Source organism: Periophthalmus magnuspinnatus, chromosome 10 (assembly GCF_009829125.3).
Source record: "Periophthalmus magnuspinnatus isolate fPerMag1 chromosome 10, fPerMag1.2.pri, whole genome shotgun sequence".
Lineage (NCBI taxonomy): Eukaryota > Metazoa > Chordata > Actinopteri > Gobiiformes > Gobiidae > Periophthalmus > Periophthalmus magnuspinnatus.
In genome coordinates, this window is record NC_047135.1 from 15,406,852 (window position 1) to 15,423,799 (window position 16,948).

A 16,948-nucleotide genomic window follows, 5' to 3' on the forward strand; every position below is an offset into this window, starting at 1 on the left:
ATTAACGGTTCTTTCTTCTCTTTTCCTGTTATGTGTGTGTTTAGTTAATCGACTGTACAGTTTTAAAATATATTCTGCCTTCTTGCAAGTATTTTCACTGGCTCAAAGCATTAGCAGAATACATTGTAACTCATTTAAAACCATAAATCAACAGAAAAAATGTATAATAATAATAATAATAATAATAATAATAATAATAATAATAATAATAATAATAATAATAATAATAATAATAATATACATAGTATTATTATTTAATTAACACATTTTTTTCTTTGTAAATCTGCTCCTCACTTTTTACTCAGGCGCTTTGAGGGCGGATTTTGGGTCCTGCGGACAGAAGCAGCGGCGCGACTCCGTGCTAACCAATAGATTCATGGTGCTAACACCAGGGACTGCACAACACAAGCGTTTCACATCAAAAACACCGAGTTTACATCAAATTCATCTGATTTTCGGATCAACGCCACCGTCACTATGAACCTGGAGCTGCTCGGTGAGTTCAGAGCGAAAGTTTTTTGGCGTTTTACCACGAAAAGGGGTGAAACTCTCTGCAGCTGTTATGGTTAGCATCGCTAGTTAACCTCGAATGCTAAAAGCTAACAACACAAATAAAAATATGAATTACTTTTGAAAGATGCGTTGTTAATTTTGAGCTAAAACGGAAAAAGGTGAAGCCTTTTATCAGTAAGATGGCAAATCTCATTTGATGTTGATGGCCGATAGAATATTAGCATCAGGATTTCGGTAGTTAGCTTTGTTGTCTCGTGTTAGAAATAGAAATAAATTGTTTATTATGTTGTTAGTAAGTGTTCATTTTTCCTCCACCAGTATGTAACATTTCATCTGCGTGTAGCCATGGAGATGTTATTGCTTTGCTTGAAAGTACGTCTTTCGTGTAAATAGGTATAATTATAAATCTTTACTTACCGAGCACTTCTAAAAACAAAGTAAAGTGCTGCACACTCAGCATAAACGGTACAATACAACTGGCAAATAAAGTATTAAAGTATAGAAAAGAAAAGGTAGAGAGAGCGGACAGACAGAGATCAAACAATAAAATTTGTATTAGTCCACTAATTCCTTTATATGCACAACAGCAGAATTTAAAGGGTATGGAGTGAATCATGAGTTTGATCTACCTTTTTTACATACAAATACAACTTTCACTTTTCCGTTTTAAATCGTAGTTTTTGCATGAACTCCTGTGCAGGTGTAGTCGTGAGAGTGCAGTTTGAATCACACATATGGTCGGATAAAAAATGTAAGTTTGTTCAGTTAGGTAATTTATTCCTTGAAAACAGCTTGGAGATTCCTTGAAAAACATGCATTCTTATTGTGAGTGGACTTGCCTTTTCCCGGATCTGACCTGTAATTTGGCCCTGTGATGTCACATACTTGTCTCCATGGATATGAACACATTACATATCATACATGAATTACACAGGCAAAACAATAACATCCGGCTAGGGCTGGGCAATTAATCTAATTAATTCGATTAATTCATGTTTTTACCCTTGTGTGTTGTTGGGGTCCTTTACTGACCTGAAAGCATTTTATGATTTGGTTGACTCAACATTAAAGTAATTCAAAACATTTTTGCTCATCTGTGCACCTCTGGAGCATCTGAACATAAAATCTGTTTCAAACTGTATATATGAATTATACATATTTATAGCATTGATGGTGTTTCTGGGTCTCTAAGCGTCCTGACCCACAAATCAATCACAACAGAGTGAACGCTACAGTGTCTTCAAACTAAACTCACACAGGTGCATTCACATGGGTCATGGTTTTGTTCAGCGAGATGTCCATACATGTCCAACATACCCAACCCCACTCCCGCTTTGTCATAGAAATAAGTTCGGAGATCAGCTACTGGACTCTCACGTGGTTCATGGTGCGAGTTCGGGGTGATTGATGCATGGTGTATATGAAAAAGGCAGACCCAAAAGTTAAGTAAACAGAACAAAATCTAGTGCACACTGGGGTCACTCCATAGAGCTCTCCAACATGTGTGAAAGCTGCCTGTATCATATGTGCATACTTTCAGGACTAATACGGTTTACAAACATGATAGAACCTCAGATGAAGACTAGAGAATGATTTATGCCTCCCTCTCTTTTTATTCTCTTACCCCTTTACCCCCTGGTCAGTACAGGATCATCCCCATTGTCTCTCTTTAATTATTTCCCCCATCACTATACCTAAACCCAAACATGCAGATCTAAACAATGCATATGTGAAAACTTTGCCTTGTCCTTCGGGTCCCTATGATTTTTTTTTTTTTTTTTTTTTTTTTTTAATCAGCCTCCATGAAAAAAGATACAATGCAATCAAAACTGAACTTTTACCATTGAGTGTTTATCCATATTAAACAAAATATATTTCTGAATCACTACTAAAAAGTTATAGTTTTATGTAATTTTTAAATGGCACATTTTATACTTTTGCCTATAATGGCTCAAAATAAGTATTTTTTTTCCAAAAATAAATATACAAATTATATTTTAATTTGTTGGTCTTGAATGCTTTTACAAGAGGTAAAAAGATTAAAACACAATATTTTTAGCCATGCGTTTGCAAAATAGATTGAAAGTCAAGTGGCCCTTTGGGACCCAGGGTCAACCAAAGCTGTAACAATGAAACAAATGCTGCATTATAATCATGATTTTGAAAAAATGCAAAGGATTGAGGATGATTGAGGATGATTATGAAACCATTTTCTTCCAGAGTTTTGTACTTTCAAAGCACGGTTATTGTGCAAATAAACAAGTGAAATTGTAAAAAAATAAATCTCATTCTAATTGAAACTATTAAAATGACTTATTTATACAAGTGCAACTTAAAAGTAGTTTCTAATTTCATAAATAATAGGATATAAGAATGAAAATGTAGGGCTTCACCTGTTGGTAAGACTAGGAGTCCCTGTTCTGACTTAGGTTAAAGTCTATTTAAAATTGTAATTGTCCAGAGTGCACAAAAAAAAGGGATTTAAATTTTTTGCCATATTGCCCAGCCCTACATCAGGCAAGTGGCAGAGCCCTCCACCTTACAAAATTCCATAGTGCACCTCTTAATCATATGCTTGTATTATTCATGGTACAAGCGTAATTTTCTTTCCTATGATTAAAAATATTTATCAAATACAATAATATAAAATTGTGTTACAAGATTGTCCTGTATTTGTTGCAGAATCGTTCGGGCAGAACTATCCAGAGGTGAGTGTTTGGATTAATATGTTATGTATATTTAGGGATGGGATGAGATCTTGTGGCACGAGACTGCCCACAAGGGAATAATAATTTTATGAGATTCTATTCTCCATCTTTACATTTGGCACAGGCATGAAAGGACCAATATTGATGCAGATAATCAGTGCTGAACTTTATACAAAAATATCACAAAATAATATTATCAAATATGTTTCTCTGTTCCAAGCACCACGCATGTAGTGCAGCAGCAGTGGGGGAGAGGGGGGAGGAGCTGGAGCGATGGAGAGAACAGAGGAGCATGTCCAGTTTTGTCTAACCATTTAAATAATAAAAATGTAATGTAATAGATATATTGTAATAACCAGTAGTGATGCATGTAGGGATTTACACGGATGTTAGCGTTTAAGTAGGCCTATGGGTTTAAAGCATACTTTAAAGCACATGCGTCAAACTCAAGGACCGGGGGCGCCACGTTATTTTATGTGGCCCGCGAGAAGATAAATTAAAAGGCATGACTGTCATTTTACAATAAGTCTATACTGCTTTAATGTGTGCACTGACAAGAAACTAATGAGATTTTCCCAGCAAGTGGAACTGAGAAATATTTGCAAATAATCATCACAAAATGTTCATGAAGAGGAAAATTGTTGGCATGGAAGGAAGTTGGGAGGTAGAAAGGTGAAGGTGAATACAAGTTTGTGCTTTGAGGAGAAAAAAACTATGTTTTTTGTGTTATGAGGCAGGGTCCGTACAATCTACGTCAACATTTTGACACCAAACACGGAGCTAAGTATGCAAAAGTTAGTCCAACAAATTGTCCAATAATTAAAAGGCTGTAAAAGGCTGTATTTGAAGCAGTGCTGAAGGTCTGTGAGCAGGTGTGTCCCGACCAGATACACACTTTTAAAAATGTCAGTTTATCACAGAAAGCCGTTATTTAACAAGTTAAAAAGTAATTACATTTATTTTACATGACATTCAGTTACATATAGTGATATTTACACTGCCGCACAGTTACATCTGGCCCTTGATGGCGTCCATTTTGCTGATATGGCCCTTGGTGAAAATGAGTTTGTCACCCCTGCTTTAAAGCATACAGCATTTAGGCTGTTTCGGCTATTAAAAGCATATGATGATGCATATAAGGCAGTATCCACCAGTAATCTGACCAGAACTCAACAAGTGGCTTGAATGAGCAGTGAAATTTCTTTACCCAGATTTGAATTTTTCTTTTACTATGGCTCATACCCGGACTACGGAGGCATTACAGATATGAGGAAACTTAATTTGGTCATTTTTATAACTTAACATATAAAAACACAGTCACAACACAATATGTTAACATAAATAAATAAAAATCACATGACCAAAATTGTGAATTTATCTGATGATTGTAAATTATTTCAAAATCTCATCCCACCCCTATTAATTGTTATGTTTTATCACGGCTGCAGAATATTGGGGAATTTTGTGCACTATGCGATATGGATGTTAATAACTGCAATATCGATATTATAGTGATAATTTAATATGCTATTTTAGTACTTTGTGATGCAATCATTTTAGTTATAGTAAAACAAAAAATTACGTGGTTTAAAATGACAAAATAAAAACTTGACAGAGACAAAACCAGGACTAGAGAAACTAAGGAAATTGTTCATATTGTTCATTGTTCATATCTTTATTTACCATATTCAGTTTAAAAACAATACATTTTTGTCAGATGGAGAACTTTATTGTAATTGTGATATCGATACTCGTTCCATATGCTTGGCAGCCTTCAATTTTATATTGTTCTTTATTAATTTTTTATGCTACACTATAATGTTGATGCACGTTCCTAATTTGTGAATTTTGTTCACTGACATTAGCACTAAAACTGACAATAATTCTGAAACTCCACCTTAGAATCACTTTCACATAAATTTTGAGTATCCGGTCCAAAAACATTTTGTGTGTCCCACAATGTGCTTATGAACAAAAGTTAAAACATTGTGAGATGTTCTACGCTAAAATCAAATCTTCTGTAAATAGTCTTATTACATCCATTTATTCAATACCAGTATTGATACTGGTATTGGTGCATCCCTAACAGAGTCCTATTATTAATACCTAATTTACAAATCTAATGGCAATTGCAATGTTTGTCAGAAAAGTCACACTGAGATATTTGTCACAAATTGTTCAGCCCTAGCATGTTTAGTTTCCATGTGTTCAGTTGTGGCATGTTCAGTTGTTGCGTGTTTGGTTGTTGCGTGTTTAGTTGTAGGGTGCTTGTTGATCGGTGTTTCTATGACAACAGGAAGCGGATGGCACTCTGGACTGTATCAGTATGGCTCTCACCTGCACCTTTAACCGCTGGGGCACCCTGCTGGCTGTGGGCTGTAACGACGGCCGCATCGTCATCTGGGATTTTCTAACTCGCGGCATTGCCAAAATCATCAGTGCCCACATTCACCCGGTCTGCTCCCTGTGGTACGCTTGATGCCCTCCCATACCCTCCCATGCCCCATATCCCTGTGTGTCAGATGCCCTCCTGTCACCATGTATCCCTGTGTTAGATGCCCTCCCATCTTCCTGTATTCCTGTGTCAGACGTCCTTTTGTCTCCTGTGCCTCAGATGCTCTCCATGTTCTGTATTTCTGTGCTGTCTTACAGTTGGAGCAGAGATGGACATAAACTGGTGAGTGCGTCCACAGACAACATCGTGTCTCAGTGGGATGTTCTGACTGGAGACTGTGACCAAAGATTTCGCTTCCCCTCCCCGATCCTCAAACTGCAGTGTCACCCAAGGGATATGTGAGTACTACTATTGCTACTACTGCTACTCCTATTTTTAGAAATCCAATGTTTTCAAGAGGCCAATGATCTGCTTGGGTCTTTTTAATGACAAGGACTACAGCCAAGCCACTGTCAGTAAAACTATGCGGCTTTGACACATTTTTGTGCTAAGTTGCACTGAAATGTACATATGTATTTTTTTTTAATAAGCAAATTTGATATTTTGTGATTGATAATGCAAGGTAAAAAGCAATTCTTTTTTGCCATGTCCCCTAACCCTAATTACAACTATTACTTCTACTTCAACTCAGGGTTGTGCACTGAACACATTTTAATCATGATTAAATGGAGCCAGTTAACAAAGAAAGTAATTATTGGTAAAATAAATAAATGGACATGCCCTTGAAGACGCTGTTACCTCAAAAAAGGCAATGGCACATGTAAACAACAGCAAGTGATTACTTACTTGTAAGAATCACCTACATTTTGGAAGAAAAAAAAATGCAGTTGTGACCAAGTATATCGTTATCACATTATATTGATTAGTTTACACTGTAGCACTAATACAGCAAGAGTAAAATCCCGAGCTGTAACTGTGACAGATCTGATCATTCCTGGCTGGCTGGTAAGGGCCATTGAGCAAAGAGAAGGGGTAAGTACCCCATATCTTCGTTCCTCTGGAAATGGGAGAGATGGACCAAACTCGTCATATCACATGACCTTCTTCCATTGCTCCAGAGTCCAATCTTTATACTCCCTAGCAAATTTAAGCCTTTTTTCCAGTTAGGCTCACTGCTTAGTGGTTTTCTTAAGGCTACACAGCTGTTCAGTTCCAATCCCTTGAGTTCCCTTTGCATTGTACTTGTGGCAATGCTCTTACTATCCATCCATCCATTTTCTTCCGCTTATCCGGGGCCGGGTCGCGGGGGGAGCAGTCTAAGCAGGGACTCCCAGACTTCCCTCACCCCGGACACATCCTCCAGCTCCTCCGGTGGGACCCCAAGCCATTCCCAGGCCAGCCGAGAGACATAGTCCCTCCAGCGTGTCCTGGGTCTTCCCCGGGGCCTCCTCCTGGTGGGACATGCCGAGAACACCTCCCTAGGGAGGCGTCCAGGAGGCATCCTGAGCGGCTGCCCGAGCCACCTCAACTGGTTCCTCTTGACGTGTAAGAGCAGCGGCTCTACTCTGAGCTCCTCCCGTGTGACCGAGCTCCTCACCCTATCCCTAAGGGTGCGCCCGGCCACCCTGCGGAGGAAACCTATTTCAGCCGCTTGTATCCGCGACCTTGTCCTTTCTGTCATTACCTAGAGCTCATGACCATAGGTGAGAGTAGGAACGTAGATTGACCGGTAAATCAAGAGCTTTGCCTTTGGGCTCAGCTCCTTCTTTACCACAACGGACCGATACAGCGACCGCATCACTGCAGACGCTGCACCGATCCACCTGTCAATCTCCCGCTCCATCCTTCCCTCACTCGTGAACAAGACCCCGAGATACGTGAACTCCTCCACTTGGGGCAGAGACTCACCACCCACCCGGAGAGGGCAAACCACCTTTTTCCGGTCGAGAACCATGGCCTCGGATTTGGAGGAGCTGATTCTCATCCCAGCCGCTTCACACTCGGCTGCAAACCGCCCCAGTGCCTGCTGCAGGTCCTGGCTCGAAGAAGCCATCAGGACAACATCATCCGCAAACAGCAGAGATTAAATCCTGTGGTTCCCAAACCAGCCCCCTCGGGCCCCTGGCTACGCCTAGAAATTCTGTCCATAAATATAATGAACAGAACCGGTGACAAAGGGCAACCCTGGCGGAGTCCAACATGCACCGGGAACAGGTCTGACTTACTGCCGGCAATGCGAACACAGCTCCTGCTCCGGTCATACAGGGACCGGACAGCCCTTAGCAAAGAGCTCCGGACCCCATACTCCCAGAGCACCCCCCAAAGGACACCATGAGGGACACGGTCGAATGCCTTCTCCAGATCGACAAAACACATGTGGACTGGTTGGGCAAACTTCCATGAACCCTCAAGGACCCGATGGAGAGTAATGGCTCTTAATATCACTATTAAACATAGCCCTGAGTAACACTTTTGTTTATCTTTGATTTGATTTCACCAAACGTTTAAGTGATCACCGATCACGATTATTCAGGATTTTTGTCCCCATTGTCCTTCCAGTTTTTTATAATGCGTTGGACAGTTCTTAACCCAATTTTAGTTGTTCCTGCAATCTCCTTAGATGTTTTCTCTGGTTGATGCATGCCAATGATTTGACCCTTCTCAAACAGACTAACATATTTTCCACAACCACGTGATGTGTTTTTGAGAAGCAACTCATTGCACTAGTTGGGGTTGAATAACTTGTCAGCTGGAAGATAATCGCCCATGCAGTAATCATCCAATAGGAGGCTCATACCTATTTGCTTAGTTAAATCCAGGTGGCAACTTTTTTTTTGGCCAGGCAGTGTACATTGTTATCAGCTAAAGGTAAAAAAGGTTTCATAGGTAGTCATCTGGACACTATTTTTGAAATCAGTTGATGACTACCTGTGACATCTTTTCTACTTTGAGTCACCCCTGGACAAATCAGGGATTACACTGATCAGTTAAAACAGTGATATTAAAAGACGATGTGGCAAAACAAATAAAATGGATGGAATCAAATAGCAGAGTTGATTGTTTCAATGAACTATCTCTCATATACAGGAACACATCAGCGAATATTTAGCAATGTTGCTTCTCTTATACTTTTTCCTTCCAAAATGTCTGTAGCAAATCTTCTGTCTCCTAGTGATCATTAGAGTGTTTCATTTCATTTTTTCCTGGGATGCCTTCTATGCAATGCTTATCCAGTCCCCTCCAAATAGCCGGATTATCCATCACCGTCTCTAACTGTCACCATTATTAACTCCAAGTTTTACATAAATTCAAGCTTTGAATTACTTTTAATCCTGCTACGATTTTTGATGCACCTCTTATAAATAAGGCATGGGTGAAATAAGGACAAGATACTAAGACTAGTATAAAAAGGATGGGTGTCATATGAGGTTTATAGTACTTTGCATCTAGAATACTATGCACTGTATTGGTTTTGAAGAAGCTTATCCAATTAAAGTTTATATGGATAAGCTTCTTGAAAACCAAGAAGCTACTCTGCCTAACTATGACAGTATAAGTCACTATGACATTTGTGACACGTTCTGTCTCAAAACTTGAAGCAAAGTCTGATCTGATCTAGAAAGGACTCATAAAATGTTATAAGATTGATAATAAGTCTATTCTTCCTTTACTGGTTCACCTTTGACAGGACTAAAAGAAATAATCGTAATTACTACTATCATGATGCAATGATCTGATAGTGGTATTGGATATTTGCGCCAATACTGAGAAATTTGTTGGATTAGATATGGGTTCAGTCAATATGTTTGGATATATATATTGATGTAATGAGACTATTTACTGGCTGTAGTTGGTCCAGAAAGTCTCAGGATCTTTGCATTTTTATTTACACAAAGCTGTTCTGTAGTTACTTGAGAGATAAAGAACACCTACATATGTCTTATTTCATTTTCATTTTAAAGAAATAAAGGCTATTTTCTGTCTTTGCCGATACCCGATATAAACAGATTCCAGAACAGATACTTAAAGTTATAGTATTGTGATCGGTATCTCAATTGAAAAAGCTGGATCGGTGCATCCCTCTTTCTATTATGGCTCAAGTAATGGTGATGGGATTTTAGGGACAAAGTTCTGGTGTGTCCGATGAAGTCCGCCCCAGTCCTCCTCACGCTCTCCGACTCCAAACACGTGGTTCTGCCAGTGGACGACGACTCAGACCTCAACGTGGTAGCAGCGTTTGATCGTAGAGGAGAATACATCTATACAGGAAACGCCAAAGGAAAGGTAAGAAAAGGAGGAGAGGGTTAGAGGAGCAGAAAATGTAGAGAAGCAGAGGATTATAATAGTACATTTTTGTTCAGATTTTGGTGTTAAAGACAAACACTCAGGAGATGATGGCCTCCTTCAGAGTGACCACAGGAACCAGCAACACCACAGCCATCAAGTCCATCGAGTTTGCACGCAAAGGAAGGTCTGTAACTACTATTCCTGCTACTACTACTGTTGTTTTTAGTACTGCTGGTACTGCTAGTCTTACTGCTCCTACTCCTAGTGCTACTACTACAGCTACTACTGCTGCTGTTAAGACTACTTCTGTTACTAATACTACTGATATTACTGCTACTTGTACTCCTTATAACTCTAAAATACTGTTAAATTTATTTTTTATAAATTACACAGCCAATGACCACTCCATGTTTCTTGCAGCCCTGTTTCGCCATTGTGTTACATGTTTGTTTGTTTTTTCAGTTGTTTCTTGATAAATACGGCTGACAGAATCATCCGCGTGTACGATGGCAGAGAGATTCTGACCTGTGGCAGAGACGGAGAACCAGAGCCAATGCAGAAACTACAGGACCTAGTCAACAGGTGAGACTGCTCTGGTAGGCAGGGGCTGCTCTTAAGGGAGGGGGGGGCTCTGGAAGGGGGAGCTCTGTGAGGGAGGGGCTGCTCTAGGAAGGAGTTTGGCTGTCCAGTTTGGGTGCACGGGCGACAGTGGCTCAGTGGTTAGAGTGTTGGTCTCCCAACCTGAAGGTCGGAGGATCGAGTTGTCGTTGTGTCCTTAGGCAAGACACTTCACCCACATTGCCTAGTATGAAAGTGGTGTGTGCACGAATGATAGGTAGTGGTCGGAGGGGCCGATGGCGGAGATTGGCAGCCTTGCTTCCGTCAGTCTCCCCAGGGCAGCTGTGGCTACAATAGTAGCTTACCATCACCAAGTGTGGAAATGAATGAATAATGTCTATAGTGTAGCGCTTTGAGAGGCTTTGACAAGCCTGTAAAGTGCATTACAAGTGTAAGGCATTATTGTTATTATTATTATTACATGCTCCTAAAATGCTGTGTGCAACAAAACATTTTTCTTGGTGCACCTGCCAGATCCTCATCACATCCCTTCACATGTGTCCACTCTCCTCATTATAAATGCAGATTATATAATATAAAACCCGCTTAACCCTGGAGAATTCAAGAACCCTTTTCTTCTTTGGAAAATTATGAACAATGCATTAAATTACTGCTATAAGTTCACTGAACACTGAAATATCCAGTTTTTCAATTTTAACCCTTTATTCCCTAATTTAGGAACCGGGGACAAATTTGGTCCTTTAAAGAGTAAATTTTTTCCAAAAAGAATATAAAACGTACTTCTAAACATTCTACAACCTATTATTAAAAAGATTAACAAAAAACCCCCACAATTTTACCATCCGCTGGTTTGCTGAGAAGATGATTTTGTTTGGGTAGTTTTCCAGCTCAACAAAACGACATGTGGTCAGCAATGTTCCCTCTAATTTTTCACGAGTCTGAGCAAACATACAAACTCCCTGAGCAGTCCCATGGACCACTGTGAGCGACATCAGACGTGCGCACTGTGGTCATGCTGCATCGCATCCATCCAAGTTATGGTTTTAAAGAATCAAATTACCGCATTTACATTTCTGTTATAAGACTTTTAATTACCGGTAAGTGCTTTAGCCACTTATACAATGAAGATGACAAAAATCTTGCTCATGACCTGTGTAGTATGTTAATGCAAACCACACACTGCAAACAGTGAACAAACACACACTTCAAAATGTAAACAAACACACACTGGAAACTAAAAATACACTGTACATGTGACAGTGTGACAGTCATTCTGTGACAGAGGTTGGAGGATCGAGTCCCACTCGGACCAACTTCTGTCATTGTGTCCTTAGTTCTGTCATTCATTGTCAGAACTAGCTAATGCTAATGATTACACATAATACACATACCTTAATACACATTGACCCACAATTATAGCAGAATAAACTACGCTCACCGATCAGGAACTTCATCCAGTCCATCAGCACATAAGGTCCTCTACTCCTGAGTCCATCATGAGATCTTCACTCTGTTCCACGAACCGCTCCAGGCCCGAGATGCCTCTAGTTTAACTTGAACAAACATCCTGTCCTCGGTCACGTACTTCCTTTGTTTTGTCCGTTTCGTCATGTTTAAAACGCAAAAATGTTGCAAAACATGCAAAACGCGCAAATCTTTGCCCGAGGGTGGGCCGTTGGCACGTTAAGAGGTTAAACACTTAGCATCATTATCGAGTTTTCACTCCACATCGGCCACATCAGCTAAAACATTGATAGCGGCGCATGAGGACGTCTGTCAAGCCGGTCACACTCATTGAATCACATTGAAAAATAGCGCAAAATGAATTGTTGTGTGTTTATTTTATTTTCAACTCCGGCTCAATTTTTTTGTCCGCAGCACAGATTTTCTGTGCGCGGAGACCGTGTCAGCAGTGCGCAATTGCGCACTCACGCAGCTTGGAGAGAACAGTGGTGGTCAGCCATGTTGTCACTATCACTCTGGCTCATTTTAGTTCAATATTTATCTACTAGGTGTCTCTATGCAGGGGCCAGAAGTGGCACTCTGGGCTTTTGAATTTAAATTTGACATATTTTTTTTGTTTCTTTATTTTGGGTAGCAGCAATTAACTGCGAGCAAATTTGACCCCATGGGTTCTCCAAGGTTAAAAAATCATTAATTGTTGTTGTTAATTGGCAACAAAAAGAAAAATGCATGAATTCACTCGCTCTCCTTTCTGCACAGACCTCTAAAGCCAGTCAGAGATGCTGAAGCCAGTGCGCTCTGAGGCACAGACCTTAAAATGCACCACATAGTTAATACGTTTTTCATCAGTTTGTGAATGGTACACAGTATTTATTTTCAGCGTCAAACCTGCAAATCCTCCAGTCTGTTTTAGTTATACATCTTTTGCCACAAATAATTAAAATAAGATCAGCTATTCAAAGTAAGAGGGCTTACTATAGTGAACTGTAAAGATCCTCTGAGATCCTCTGAAACACAGACCTCGCACTCTGACTTTATTTAGTAGCTTTTCATTAATTGAACTAAAAAAAAAGAATTAGTTAATAACTTTTTTTTTCTTTTTAGAGTTTCACTTTAGAAACAAAAAAAGACACAAATGTTTCAACATTCAAACAGTAAACAAAAAAAACAAAAAGTGGGTGTATAGTTACAGTCTCACAGAATTAACAGTTACAGGATCAGCCTTCTGGTTCTGTCAAACATCAACATATTCACACAAAGTTGGTCTCATTTGTTCCGTAAAGGTCCAGAGAATATAATGCAGTCAAGAAATTATGTCCACAAAGGAAGTTAGAGCCTCCATGTCCAATCTGCTGCAAGAAAGTGAAATCTGTTATGTCACTTCTCTGCATTTCTTTTGTCAGTTTCAGGCATAATAAACTTCTGACAGCCCCAACTTTATTCCTCAGCGCAAAACAAACTTGTTAGCTTGTGATTGACGCCAAAGTTGGCCAATAAGGTGGGGGCTGTGGGTTACTGGAGCCGCGAACAGTGAATGAGAGTTACAGATGACTGAAAGACTACGCCCCACTCTCCTCCTTGTAGAATCAAGCTGTTACATTACACACGTTTAGTGATGTTTTCCTCTTAAAGGCCATGAACTGCGGAACACGCTGATGCATGACATGCAGTGGTTTACTGTAAACAGACGGAGTTTGCTGGGCGCGTAAAAAGCCGAGGCTGGATATAAAGATCCGCGCGTAAAATAGTTGCATAATTTTACGCAGCAGTTTTGCGTTTTAAACATGACGAAACGGACAAAACAAAGGAAGTGCGCGACCGAGGACACTGTGGATGTTTGTACAAGTTAAACTAGAGGCATCTCGGACCCGGAGCGGTTCGTGGAACCAAGTGAAGATCTCATGGTTGACTCAGGAGTAGAGGGACCTTATGTTTTGATGGACTGGATGCTGTTCCTGATCGGTAAGCGTGGTTTATTCTGCTATTCACTTAATTGTGGGTCAAATGTGTATCATGTGTAATCATTAGCATTAGCTAATGCCAATTAGCTAATGTGGGAAAAGTGGGACTTGATCCTCCAACCTTCGGGTTGCGGGACCAAAGCTCTAACCACTGAGCCACTGTTGCAGAATGACTGTCTCACTGTACAATCATGTACAGTGTGTTCTTAGTTTCCAGTGTGCGTTTGTTTACATTTTGAAGTGTGTGTGTGTTTGTTTGTTTGCAGTGTGTGGTTTGTAAATATATATTTATTTTGACCCATAGCACTTGTTATGACTGTATTTTATATACAAATATACATTATATTGTGTTTTGATATGATATATAAATGTACAGTAATAGAGCAGCTGGGTGTGCAGATACAGATTCCTCTCAGTGTGAGTTTTCAGTAGAGCCCTCAATGATGTCTGTGGGTTGAAACATTCAAAAGTTATTGCACTTTTTCCAAACGTTCTCCAAATGTCTTCATTCGGATAGGTTTGGAGAGGCCTGGACTTACTCATGATAAAATGATTGTAAAACTCTCATTTTTATAGGTATTGACCTCAAATTTGAAATGTAAGTGGTCAACAGTCTTGTCAGTTGAGGTATGGTGTATTTTTGTCCCCAGCTACCTACTGCAGCTTTCTACACCTTCATTTTCACAATTTTTTTTTGGCGAGGATGAGAATTTTTTTTTTTTAAATGTGTGTTCCAAAGTGTATAAATGCTCAGCAGACAAACTTACAGTGATTCTGACACCTGTGGGTAAAACTATAGGGTGTTACCTTTACAAAGACCCCAAACTTGTGCATTTACTACTGAGGGTTCAATAATGGTGATTATTTTAATTTGGAGAGGTCAGAACAAAGGCAATTTCACCAAAATCACCCGGAATGCTAAGGGGTTAAAGTCATTTGTAAATTAAATATTACTCTCAACTCTGACAGAAGAGTATTCCAAGAATTCTGTATCACTGGACATGCTCAAAACAAATGAAAATTATTTGCTCCCTGAACACCACAGTTCCTCCAACAACCAGATGAGCCCGAATAATGTGATCTTTGTGCAGGTATTATAAAGTATCTGATGAGGCACTTCCATCCAAAACATCGCCATGAATTTGAACTGGATATCTTCCATTGGAATGCATTGTGTTTCAACCAGGTTTCATTTAGGGATGGGACGATATAAAAATTTAGACTCACAATTATTGTGACCAAAATAATCGCGATAAACAATATTATCATGATAATTCTTAACTTGTTATCTTTCCCCTACTTTACAACTGTATATTGTTAGGCGTGTTCTATCAAAATGACGACTGGATTTGATCAGTTCAACTCTCAAAATTTTATTCCCCTGACAGTTACAATCTAATACAGGACCCGGGGTCAAATGATCTGTCCCTCGTATGTGCAGCAGGCGGTCTGTCTGCCTTTCCCTGGCCCTGTAACATAAAAATATAACATGAAACATGAATATGCAAATATTATGTTGAGTAGGTTGGCGCCCAGGTTCCTCCCTCCGGCCTCGCTCATCTCTCCGGGCTGCACCAGTCTATTTTTCCGGCCTTGAGTCTCATCCGACCACCCTGTCCCTGTAAAGGAGCGTCTATACAACCCCAACAGTTTCCCACAATTCATATCACGCAATGTTGCCTTTAACATAGTTTCAGTATTAGTATAAGATGCTCGAACTCTAGTATAAACATCGTGCTTGTCAGACGACATGTTTCACCTCCTACAATGTTGCCTTAACCTCCTGAGACCTGAGCTCTTGCATGACCTGCTTTATTCATTTCTCTTTGTTATTTGGGCTGACTGGGACCTGATGAGTGTAAATACAAAGAATTATCTTTTTACATTATATAGTTTCTGAGAAAAACCTATGTAAATCAAATGTCCTCATATGTGGACATTTTAATCATTTTGATAAAACATTTGAATAATGATTTGCAAAACCTATTTATTAAGACCCTGAAAACAGCTAAATTTGTCCTGAATGTAAAAACAAAATGAGAAACAACAATTGTGCCTCTTGGAACAATGTGTCTCGTGTGAAGAGCTGCTGACAGGAGCAGGAAGAAAAATAAAAAATAAATAAAATAAATAAATAAAATATTCTAAACATTCTAAACTGGTAAAAAATGAATATATATAATATATTTGATTGTTGCGGTTATTGTATGCTGTTATTCTTCTTCTAAAAATTTGCATTGTGGCCTAGATGACCCAAAATGTGTTGTCCACATATGAGGACGCCAGGTCTCAGGAGGTTAACTCGGTAAAAGAGTTTCTGCAAAGCACCAACTGTCTTCCATAATTCACGTTTTACGATGTTACCTTTAACCTAGTTTCAGTGTTAGTACATGGCGTTCAAACTCTAGTATAAAGATGGTGATTACATGACAATATTCAAAACCTATATGATTTCAATATCCAAAGATATATATGTATATGTGATGCCCCTAAGAAACTTTATTCAATCAATATGCATTCCATATTTTTGATATATGTATTTGTAATAAAACTCAGAAGCTTTATTACTTGACATACCCTTCAATAGCAAGGCACATATACTTCTGCGTCACCCACACAATCTACACATCAAATAAAAGCTATGGCACTCGTCTTTCTAAATATGCAAACCATTTTCACCTGCAATCACCACAGTGCTGACTGGAAAGCCTTTTTACAGAAAAGTCAAACATTTGGATTTGGACTTCACTTACCTTTTGAGGGATCTGATTCTGTCAAACATTAACGTTTTCCCAGAAAGTTGGTCTCATTCATTCCATACAGGCCCAGAGAATATAATCCAGTCAAGAAATTATGTTAACTAAATAAGTTAAATCCTCCATGTCCAATCTGCAGCAGGAAAGTGTTCCAAATGTGAAATCTGCTCTGTCACTTTTTTGCATTTCTTTTGTTGATTTCAGGCATAATAAACTTCTGACAGCGCCAACGTTGGCCAATAAAGTGGGGGTTGTGGGTTACTGGAGCCCCAGACAGCTAATTAG

General features: G+C 39.4%; 1 protein-coding gene across 2 annotated transcripts in view; it reads left to right on the top strand.

The window, feature by feature from the left end:
* The first annotated feature begins 334 nt into the window (after positions 1-334).
* The window catches only part of rbbp5 (retinoblastoma binding protein 5), a 38,203-nt gene continuing 21,589 nt past the window's right edge, over positions 335-16,948 (top strand). Inside the window, exons 1-7 of one of the 2 annotated variants that reach the window (XM_055224660.1) lie at positions 335-496; positions 3,196-3,221; positions 5,518-5,690; positions 5,874-6,014; positions 9,738-9,900; positions 9,978-10,087; positions 10,366-10,485. In XM_055224660.1, coding sequence (XP_055080635.1) covers positions 478-496; positions 3,196-3,221; positions 5,518-5,690; positions 5,874-6,014; positions 9,738-9,900; positions 9,978-10,087; positions 10,366-10,485 — 752 coding nt within the window. In that variant the 5' untranslated portion in view covers positions 335-477. The remainder of the gene's footprint in view (positions 497-3,195; positions 3,222-5,517; positions 5,691-5,873; positions 6,015-9,737; positions 9,901-9,977; positions 10,088-10,365; positions 10,486-16,948) is intronic. The other variant, XM_033974190.2, reaches the window with a different exon arrangement.